The 11109-nt window shown below is 39.2% G+C and overlaps 1 protein-coding gene across 3 annotated transcripts in view; it reads right to left on the reverse strand.

Moving 5' to 3' along the window:
* Positions 1-8603, reverse strand: part of plppr5b (phospholipid phosphatase related 5b) — a 43714-nt gene extending 35111 nt beyond the window's left edge. For all 3 annotated transcript variants that reach the window (XR_011982749.1, XM_023804466.2, XM_072699915.1), the window contains exons 1-2: positions 8319-8603; positions 2276-2349 (exon numbers count right to left, since the gene is read on the reverse strand). Coding sequence is in view for 2 of the 3 variants with exons in the window: in XM_023804466.2 (XP_023660234.1) it covers positions 2276-2335 (60 nt within the window). In the remaining variant the exon portion in view is untranslated. The remainder of the gene's footprint in view (positions 1-2275; positions 2350-8318) is intronic.
* Between the last annotated feature and the right edge of the window lie 2506 nt (positions 8604-11109).

Raw genomic sequence — 11109 nt, forward strand, 5'->3', positions numbered from 1 at the left:
AAAATATTGTATGCCGAAAATGCATTTTAACACAGTACACCTAGCCTGACATCAAAGCCTAGCCAAGCCAACCTTAAACATGCTTAGAACATTCACATTAGCCTGCAGTTGGGCAAAATCATTATCACAAAGCCTATTTCATAAAAGTGTTGAATATCTCATGTAATTTATTGATTAATGTACTGAAAGTGAAAAACAGAACGGAACTTTGATACCCATCGTAAAGTCGAAATATCGTAACATAGTAACCATAGTAACCTGGGGAGTGTCTGTAATCGTTTCATTCTTCATTCTCTTAGTTACTTAGGGGTATATATATGCATTTATCCAGCATAAGGGAGTCTGAAACCTCTCTCTGATAAGTTTGCACAAAGCCGAGGACACCCTGGATGGGATGCCAGTCCATCACAGGGCACAGGGCAGGGGTACACCCTGGATGGGATGCCAGTCCATCACAGGGCACAGGGCAGGGGTACACCCTGGATGGGATGCCAGTCCATCACAGGGCACAGGGCAGGGGTACACCCTGGATGGGATGCCAGTCCATCACAGGGCACAGGGCAGGGATACACCCTGGATGGGATGCCAGTCCATCACAGGGCACAGGGCAGGGGTACACCCTGGATGGGATGCCAGTCCATCACAGGGCACAGGGCAGGGGTACACCCTGGATGGGATGCCAGTCCATCACAGGGCACAGGGCAGGGGACACCCCGGATGGGATGCCAGTCCATCACAGGGCACAGGGCAGGGGACACCCTGGATGGGATGCCAGTCTATCACAGGGCACTTACACACAAAGCATCAGTTACCCTAGCTGCACATTTTTGGATTGCAGGAGCAAACCTGTCTATATAGAAGAAACCTACATAACACAGGGATAGTATGCAAACTCCACAAACACAGACACACAGACACACACACACACACAGATGGGATTTGTCACTGTGTGATATAATGGCACTCCCCGCTGCACCAACATAGCACCCTAGGAATGAATCATAGCTTTTGAGTATTATTATTTTCAAGGCATTAATCAATGACAGCCTCAAGTAAATCATTACAGATAAGGGATCCAACCTTCCATTTTCAGCATCAGCTTGCCAGGTCAGGGTCAATCCAGAGGCCCACTCAAGCATAGACATAGAATAAGGCCTTGCATTGATGGGTCGGGGTTAAAATCATAAAGACCTGGAACAAGATCAAACTGGACTGGGGAGGGATCAGACGGGAACCTGAGGCCCATCACTCAGTGCCCTTCGGTCCTTTATTTTGAGGTGACAGTGCCACCAGCTGAGAGGGTAATTTCCTGACCTAGATCTTTAAGTAAGCAGTAAATCCTTTTCATTGCCAATCAAAGCCCACAGAAAAAGGTTGAATGCTAACAGTAGCTCAAGAAAAAGAAGCCCAACTGTCCCTAAATCAGACCAGCTGGAGGGAGGGGCTCCATCAGCCTGGCGCGAGATCCCGGATGTACTTACGCTTCGTCCAGCTGAATTTAATTTTTTTTGCAGTTTGCGCTTATGTTTTAATTTTTCAGCTAAAAAAATCAGTCAACAGTTCTGTGTATGGATCGTGTTTTAGTTTGTTTTTACTGAATCCCAATTAAAACACTTCATTTGGGTGGTTAAAGCGTTTACCTCACCACGTAGGTGAGTGACCTGCATCTCGCAAGCTGGCATGAATTATAATATGTAATGGATAATTTAAAATTAATTTTTCACAAACTGTCAAAAGCTCAGTAGGGAAAGAATATGGCATGTTTTTCAAAGGGAATCCACAGCCAAAACTGCTGAGTAATGTATGGATAATAACCAGAAAGCAATCTGCGAGCCAGCTCCTCAATGCCGTCAACAAAACATTGCGTGTGATCGCCCCCTAATGGTGCAGCTAAACCGACTGTCTCTACTCTGTCTCACAGTTCTGTGTACTCTATACCAGTGGCCTCCACTACGAAGCGGGGTTACTGGTTTATCGGGGTAACTTGGCTAACATTCTTACAGTACTGGCAAATGGATTTTTCTGTCTCTTCATTCCTTCTGGGAAATCTATTGGAAGACACATTGCAGCTCTTTGTTTCTGAAACAGTTAAAATCGATTCATTTTTATATATTACATGCATGCCGTGAAAATAACTGGTCAAAACACTTGTGACACAGTTATGAGTTAATCAAACATTACATTTGTGACACAAAAACTGGTGAGGAAGGTAAGATAATGAAATGATGACAGCATTACCACAGAAATACCAAAACTCTTCAATATCAAACCTTACCTCCACAAATATAAATGAGTAGATCAGCCAAGGTCTTCTGTGCTGTCTTTCTGGGGCCATTTTCTTGCAAATACCTGAGTGTGAGAAGAGCAGTAAGAAAGACAATCCTCTAGGTATCATTTGCTTGGGCTCAGGTTAGAAACTAGATCTTTTTTCACATTGAAAAGATTGACGTTTTTATTACAAACTATTTTGAACTGTTGTTTTGTCCAACATTCAAAAATATCTCACTTTGTTAAATAGAACAGTTTATCAGTCTAAGTAATGTAATACTGAAAAAAATAAGTTAATCAAGTGAGATGAAAGTTTATAAACCATTTTTGATAAAAGTCAAATGAAAAATAAAAATAATGAAAGTTGCAGCCACCCATCTTGAAAATATTAAATATTTTGAAATAGTAGTATATTGCTAAATTAATGACTTAGATTTATCTTGAAATCAAATCACGTTCCAAGGATTTTATTTTATATATCTTATTTTTTCCTTAATTTCAGCTACCTTTGCTCCTACGTCTTATCACAGACACTTTAATTTTTAACCACTAGGTGGACCCTGCGACCACTTTTTGGATATTGCATTAGCCATTTACAGTTTTAACACACGACAAAGCTGATTTATCGACAGCTATTACTGTGATGTATGTAAAAGGATCTTTTGAATCTTTAGGCTTGTAACCGATCTTAGCTTTAAAATCCTTGTCAGCCTATTGTAGCATTGTTGTGCAGATTTGCTCAGAATAAAAAAAAATACTTGCCTATTCTGAACAGTAAGTAAAAATACTGGGATAATTTGAGATGGCTAAGCTGCACACAGACAGACATAAAATCATGCTTTACAATGGCATAAGCATAATTCAAACGTGATTTTGGCGGCCTAAGACTTTTCCATTGTAATGTTGTAATTCCGTTGTCAACCACCAGATGTCACCTGCACCTAAGCTTGCAAGCTCGCCCAACATTATGTAAAACGTTGATATATTTTACTAAAAAAAAAACAGCTTTCTCAAGAAAAAGAAGTCAGAGATATAGGGTGCAATATCTTAGAGTGCATTCAACAGCACATTAGTAAAATATTACACTTGTTTCAGCATAAACATTTACACCACTGAACTAAGTTCAACATGACATGTTTTTAGATTATTTTAATAATCATAATTAACAAGGCAATATTTTAGATAAAATGGAAATATAATTGCACATTAATTTTACATAATCAATTACCTGGAGTCCATAATAATTTAGGACCCCCATTAAAAGATTATTTTTGGAGATGTAAGCATGTAAACACCATTACCTAAGAGTTCATGTCCACTGGGAATAGACACATAATTTTCTTTTCCACAGTACTGTTAAAAACATCACATTAATGTCACTTTTAAGTAATAACCTTTTATGAAGTGTCCAGCCCTACAATACTAATTAGCTTTTTAGCACAGTTCATTCATTGCCTCACTATCCATTGAAGTATCTCACTGCTAATTTACATTAATTTATTTATCAGACTTTTTGTCCGAAGAGGCACACAATTGTGGCTGATGACATACAGACAACAGAGTGTCTGGTGACAAACTAGCTTCAGGTTCAAGATGTTCCTTCATTGTACACTTGGAGCTTCCCAGAATTGCAAACCCGACAGGATGAGCAGTTACTGAAAACCGCAGTTTGATCCACAGAAAGCACGTCGTCTGAGCAGTTAAGGTGCCGGCAGCCACACTTGCTGGTTAAAGTGCCGTAAAAACGGCTATTATCCTATTGTTGTTCCGTGCACTATAATCACGCCTTAAGTGCAATTCCCACTCCTCAGCGGTAGGTCTGGCTATTTTTGGGTATTCTCGCTGGCGACCCATCTCCAAGTAATTTCTATAATTGAGTTTTTGCAGTTTTTTTTGGGTATTATTGAAATATATTGAAAAGCGAAATCTGAGGAATACATCTATGTATCCCTGAGTCATTGCATATCGCATGATCTTTATGAATAAACAGGTTTGTAGATTTTTTGACATTTTCCTGATATGAGTGCACACATTATTTAGTTGTGTTGTTGTTAATTATAGGACAGTGTTTACTATTGTAATTGATACTTTTTTTCTTCTGTGCCTTCACTGGTAACAATGAAGAGGATTATGCTACAGTATGTTATATTCTGAGTCAAGGCTAAATTGGTAAATACAGATGATGTAATTACTAAGGAAAGTATGAACATTATCATTCATTACCAGGGTCACAGCTGAAGGCAGACTCTATAGAACCTTTTCACTGACAAAAACAATAATTTCTGCATCCACTAAAATCCTGTCATTACCCAGGTGGAAATTACAGTTGAAATCACTGGACCAAATCTGCTGGTTTCAAATGGCATTTTTAAATGTAAATTACTCAGTAATAGATCTACAGTTAATTATACTGTATAGTGCAGGGCTTATTTCCAGCAAACAAACCAACAGACTAGTTCAGCTGTCCAGTAACTCACTCAAAACCATCTGAATATTCAACTCATACGTTTTGGGAAATTTATATTATGTGATATGTATAAAACCTAAAACTCCACACAGAAGTACATTAATGGAAAATCTTTCCAGTTACTTGAGGTTGTTCTTCTTCATTTAGGCAAGTATGAAATAGGGAATTATATAAAAAAAATAAAAGAAACATAAACATAATTATTTCCTTTACACTGCAATGGGTTGGCACCTGTTCCCTGCCTGTAGCTTCTGGGATATAGGCTCCAGACCAATCCTGCATAGGACAAGTGGGTATAGAAAATGTATGGATGACGTCTCAGTATACAGTATGTTCACAACATGTCATAATGAATCCTGTTATAAAGATGACTTTAACCATTACTGCCCCCAGAGGAAATTACAATGCATAGCATGTTTATTCTACAGAAGGCAGACACATGTATGAACTCCTAATCTTTGGATTAGTTTATACTGGATGTGCTAATTTAAGTCCAAGATGACAGGATACCCACTAAAAACAAATATATTATTCCTAGAATACAAATAATATGATTGAATTGGTAGTTTCTAGGAGAATTTTTGGCCACATCTGGTCATCATAACTTTTCACCAGTCACAGTACATAGCAGGGGTGGCCAATCTTATCCGCAAAGGGCCGGTGTGTATTCAGGTTTTCGCTGCAACTCCCTAATTAGATTACTAATTAGAGGACTGATTGACTGAAGAGTCCACACACCTGGGTTTGAACAGCTGACCTACAGGTTATCCCAAAAACCTGCATACACACCAGCCCTTTGCGGATAAGATTGCCCACTCCTGATATATAGGATATAAGAACATTATAAAAGACCATTTAGACATTTATGCATGACTTCAAAAGTTAAATAAATGTAACACGCACACACAATACCGTTACATGCACCAGTGTTTCCCAACACAGTCGTTGGGGAACCCCGGACAGTCCACATTTTTGCTTCCTCTCAGCTCCCAGTGCACCTGTACCAGGTATTCGGTGTTCCTGATTGGCTGGGAGCTGGGATGGAGCAAAAACGTGGACTGACCAGGGTTCCCTGAGGACTGGGTTGGGAAACACTGACATAAACTACCAAAAATCATTAACACCCAGAATGTAGCAAAACAGTTTTGCAAACAAGCTTTATAAACATAGTCTTCTTCCCAGCTCAAGGTGTTTTTAACTTAAGAGCAACAAAGTACTGAAGAGAATGATCTTCACTTTACAACTACAGGGGCTGCACAATGAAACTGAAACACCTGGTTTTATACCACAATAATTTATTAGTATGGTGTAGGGCCTCCTTTTGCAGCCAATACAGCATCATTTCACCTTGGGAATGATAGATACAAGTCCTGCATAGTGGCCAGTGGGATTTTGAGCAATTCCAGTTGCAGACCAGATCACTATGTGATGCTGGTGGAGGAAAAAGTTTCCCCACTCGCTCCACCAACACACTTAACTTCACTTTCATGTTCGTCAAACCACTCTGTCACCAGTCTTGCTGTGTGTATTGGTGGATTAACATCCTGATATATGGCACCACCTTCAGGGTTCAATGAACCATCAGATGAACACGGTCCTCCAAAAGAGATTCCAATGGCCTAACATCTTTGGACAATGGATGGAAACCCACACTTCATGGGGAGAACATGCAAGGCCCACACACATGCACAGTGATAACAGTGAGAAGCTGAAAGCACCAGACCGGCCTTTAGAAGGTTCCCAGCTGACAGCCCATTGAGATTCCCTGGTCACTTTCAATACTCCAGCAATATTCAATACTCCAGCAATATTCCTGCAGAGTATCCCTTCAAACCAAAAACAAGCAAGAGATACTGCAGTATCAGGAATGCAAAGAAAGATTCTAAACTGCCATACGTTTGCTTTTTGAAAGGTTATTTGGCCAGATGCTAAAAACTAAAAACAAAAAATATTGACATAACTCACTGCTGGTCTTTTTAAAATATAATATGTATGAACATAAATCAACCACCAGGAATGTAGAGCAAAGTTCCTAAAGTAATTCTGAAAGTTGATTAAAAAATATATAATTTATGAATATAATTAGGCCTACTGCCAAAAACCTGGGGTCTGAATATTCAATCAACATATGATAAATATGCAAGACTGTACATTTCGTTGTTAATTGAGGTATTTAAAATGCTTACTTATTCAACACCACTAAATATGTGCAGAAGTTAACTTCTCCCACTCAGGAGGTGGAACATTCGGGTTTGTAATGCCTTTGAAAATACACTCCCTTAATGAAAGTATTCCCAGTGTCTTTTCTGTGTCCCCTGGTTTCCTGCATATATAAGCTTTTGAATAGCTTTGTGCAATTGGTTAATACTGCCCAAGTATGTACAGCACCTATGTGTACAAGCAGAGTTGAGTAATTCAGGTCAAGAGAGTACAAGTCTAGACCAGGATTTTGTTTCAACCAAACAGTTGAGCATAAAGAGTCACAGTCACAGAGTACTCAACTGGTTGGTTGAAACAAAATCCCGGTCTGGGCTGAACTGAATTACTTTCTGAAAATGGCATAATGAATAACATTCATAATTTCCGAATATATTTGCCCATAAATCCTATTACTCAAAAGTGGTACCATGAAACCACAAATTAAATAATATAAAAATGTATTTATAATATTGTATAATATTAATTATTATGGATTTAACAAGTATATTTTAAAACTGTGTGTGTATATATATATATATATATGTGTGTGTGTGCGTGTGTGTGTGTGTGTGTGTGTGTATAGATAGTTTTAGCGTTACCCGACTTCCATAACCGGACTAAAGCATTGACCACCGCAAGCACAGATACACCTCACAATGAAAACACTAACCTTGGAATTCTGTTGTGTTACTGTTCATCTTTTGTGTGCTCTTGTCTCTTTGCGTAATTCAACTTGTGGCAACATTGTTCAGTTACAAAGGCTCCACTTCTCTCCTGCGTCCTGGCACTACTTAAAGTGCGCCTGGCTTTTTAAATACCTCTTAATATTCTTACAGATCCCATTTCCCATCTTGCTGACCAAAGACATGGGCCATCAGAGTCCTAACCATGACTGAATTATTCCAGGAGTTAATATACTACATATTGTTGCATGACTCACAAACATGCACTTATAATGGAGCAATGTATTTAACAAACACATACGTACATTAACAAGTACCTGCCATTGATTTAAGAAGTGAATGCAAAAGGCCATGTCAGACAAAAAAAAATAACATAAACAAGAACAAAATCGTATCTTCTACTATAATATATAAAAGAAAAGTGTGAACAAGACTGGTTTTCTATCGGACTAAAAATATTCACTTTCATTATCGGTTCAGGCCAAATGCATGAACGTCCTTTAATAGCCACACGTACGACAGGAGCTGCCAGGTTCTGTCCATGCTGCAGTGCTGCATTTCCTCATAGCATGCACAGCCTTAACTGCATAGGCACACGACATGACAGGTTCCACATATACCCTCGTGCAGAGATCGTGAGCTTATCGTTATCTTAATTCAGTAAGATAACATAATGGGACATTGGATGAAAAAAGTCCTACCTTGGACAGCGCAGACTTAACCGTCTCACGATCATAAAACAGAAACAAGCGCAGTAATGAAGAAGAAAAATGTTCCTTTGGTAATTCTGTTTCCGAATCTGAACTTTCTAGTTGTTTTTTGATGTTACGTAAGACGACGGCACTTTTATGTTACAATTGAAGGATTTGCAAAGACTTTGCGTGGTCCCGTTAATTGTACTAATTACTTCATTGCATGCGCCGAAAGGCGATAGCACGCATGCTCAGATCGCGTCCTGTAATATGGTCCTGGAAGTGAAGCCGCTTTGCGCCGGTGTTGCAGACCCCAAATACCCCCCGCTTTTCCTGTCTTACTAACAGGTATCCTGTTTACGCTTAGGGATTTCTATTCATATACATTGTTTCGCTTATTTTCCTTAAATGCAATCTAAAAACCGTACTAACTATGGGCTATTTTAAACTATATTTTATTTTCATAATAAGCGTAACAAACTACACATTTCAATGCAATATAATGGAACGTAGCACACAAGGTAGCCTACCTTAACTAAAAAGACAACATTAGAAAAGCGTTCTTTGTTTATTTAAAACACCTTTTAAAGATAATCGTTAAAATCAATAACTGATTTAATTACATATAAAAGCTAAGTCAACATCGCTACCGAAATTATCAGACAGTCAAGAGTTTAGCATCTAGGTGATGAATTCCCCAAGTATTTAAGATGTAGTTAAGAGTATTGCTGCAGGGAGATGGAGGAGTGGTTAAGCTGAGAGAATTTGAATAGTTGTAAAAACAGTCATTCTTTTTAGAATAGCTATAGTCAATGCAGGTGGATAATATGCAAGCATGTGGGTAGTGGACAAAATATGGGACACGTGATCTAATTAGACTGTAGCGCTACCATATGTTGTCAGGGGGCATGTTATCAAGTGATACCGCAACAGCGTGAGTCTGGCACTGATCTGCGGGAAGCTGGCACAGTTCGTCCATGAAGAATTTCCCCAGTTCACACCTGTCCAGTGCAGTCTGAAAGCTAGTTATGTATTAGCCTCTCCAGACATTTAATCACTTGCTGAGACCTATCAAATGAAAGCTGAAATTAAGTCATAACTCTCTGTACCAAGCAACATGTTGACAGTTCCTGTCTGGAAGGCAGATACCAGAATAATACATTATAAACTATTACAGAACCACGGGCCCATTAGCTGCCCTGTGTTTGGCCTAAGGGGCTGTATTCATTCATAGGTGGGCTTTCGTCACCTATTGGAGGTGGAGAACTCTTCTGGCAATATCACATCATGTACTGCCCCAGCCAATACCTACACTTCTTGCATTCTCTGCATGAAAAGAGCTTTTGTCATCTAAGCTGTTGTAAATAAAAATAAAATTAACATATAAGATGACATATGCTAGCAGGTTTAAATAACAGCTACAGCCACGCAGTTACATTATTACAGGTATATATGTTTTGCTGAGAGTTTGAGTAACCTTCACCTGCACCTCTCTGTTTCGTGCTGAAAGACGATACATGCATGTTCCGAGACCATGCAGTTATGTGAGTGTAGTGGGCATTTTCTTACAATTGACATTTGAATGATTCATTCAAGGGAATTAATCGGCCCTCGTGGACTGTTAGTGAGGGGGCGCCAGAATGAGTAGTGCTGATGCCTCATGCCGTCAGGGTTAGCATGTGAATCCCGCCTTTGCTCTGTGGGAAGCAGCATAGGAGAGAGCTTGCACGGAGATGCACAACTTAATGATTTAAATACAAAGGTCTATTTTTATTGGGGGGATGAATTAGTCCAACTAAAATATTTGGGGAGTACATGTCCCCTGCCCCCCACACCCCGGTTCCTACCCCTCAATCGTCAGGATCAGTCCCCGCCTCGTCTCGTTCTATCTGTCGTTTCGCAACACACACACACACATATATATATATATATATATATATGTTTGTTTGTTTGTTATTCTCATCTATACTATTTTCGACTTGTGTTTCTTGAAAAGAAACATTTTCGTGGGGATTTAACTTTACATATACTGTAATTATATTACTCTTTTATACTCTTCCCATGATAGCAGGCATACTTTGGCTACCAATTTAAATTTACCCACGGGAATCAAACTAATTGTAAGATATATTACAACCTCTGCGGAATCCAACTCCAATAAACTAGTTAAATAGACTTGGGGGGGCAATTGAGATTAAAAACTAGTGGTGATGCCGTTTCCTGAAATTTAAATTCAAGCAAGCTTTTGAATAATGTCTATTTAAAATCTGTTTGGATGCAGTAATGTCAAATTATAACACATTTGAAATACGGGGAACGTCTGCAAGAAGAGAAAGTGGGGGGCAGCATGTGGCTCAGCAGGCTAAGCCTCTGTACTTGTGATCAGGAGGTTGCTGGTTCAAGCCAGACCTCAGCAGAATAATTACATGTCTACAGGCCATTGATCCCCAGCTCCATGGGGCACTGTGGGTAGTTGCCCTTTTCTGCCAAGCTTGCTCTCATCTATACATGTGTTGGAGAGCAAGATGGGATCAGAAAAAATGACAATGTCCCCAGAGTGATCACTAAAGATTTACAATGAGATTCTGTTTAAAAAAATATAGACACTTCACATAATTCAATACAGATGGATCTACTGATGTTTCCTTGTTACAGACATGGACATGGTGTAGGCAGGGAAAGGAAGGTGACAATCCACTCACAGTTCTGAGACAAACAGGGTAAAAATTACAAAACAAAACCACAAGGGGTCCAAAAGCAAACAGGGAATAATACCAAATTAACTAAAATCATAAAACAA

The sequence above is a fragment of the Paramormyrops kingsleyae genome, chromosome 15 (assembly GCF_048594095.1).
Source record: "Paramormyrops kingsleyae isolate MSU_618 chromosome 15, PKINGS_0.4, whole genome shotgun sequence".
Lineage (NCBI taxonomy): Eukaryota > Metazoa > Chordata > Actinopteri > Osteoglossiformes > Mormyridae > Paramormyrops > Paramormyrops kingsleyae.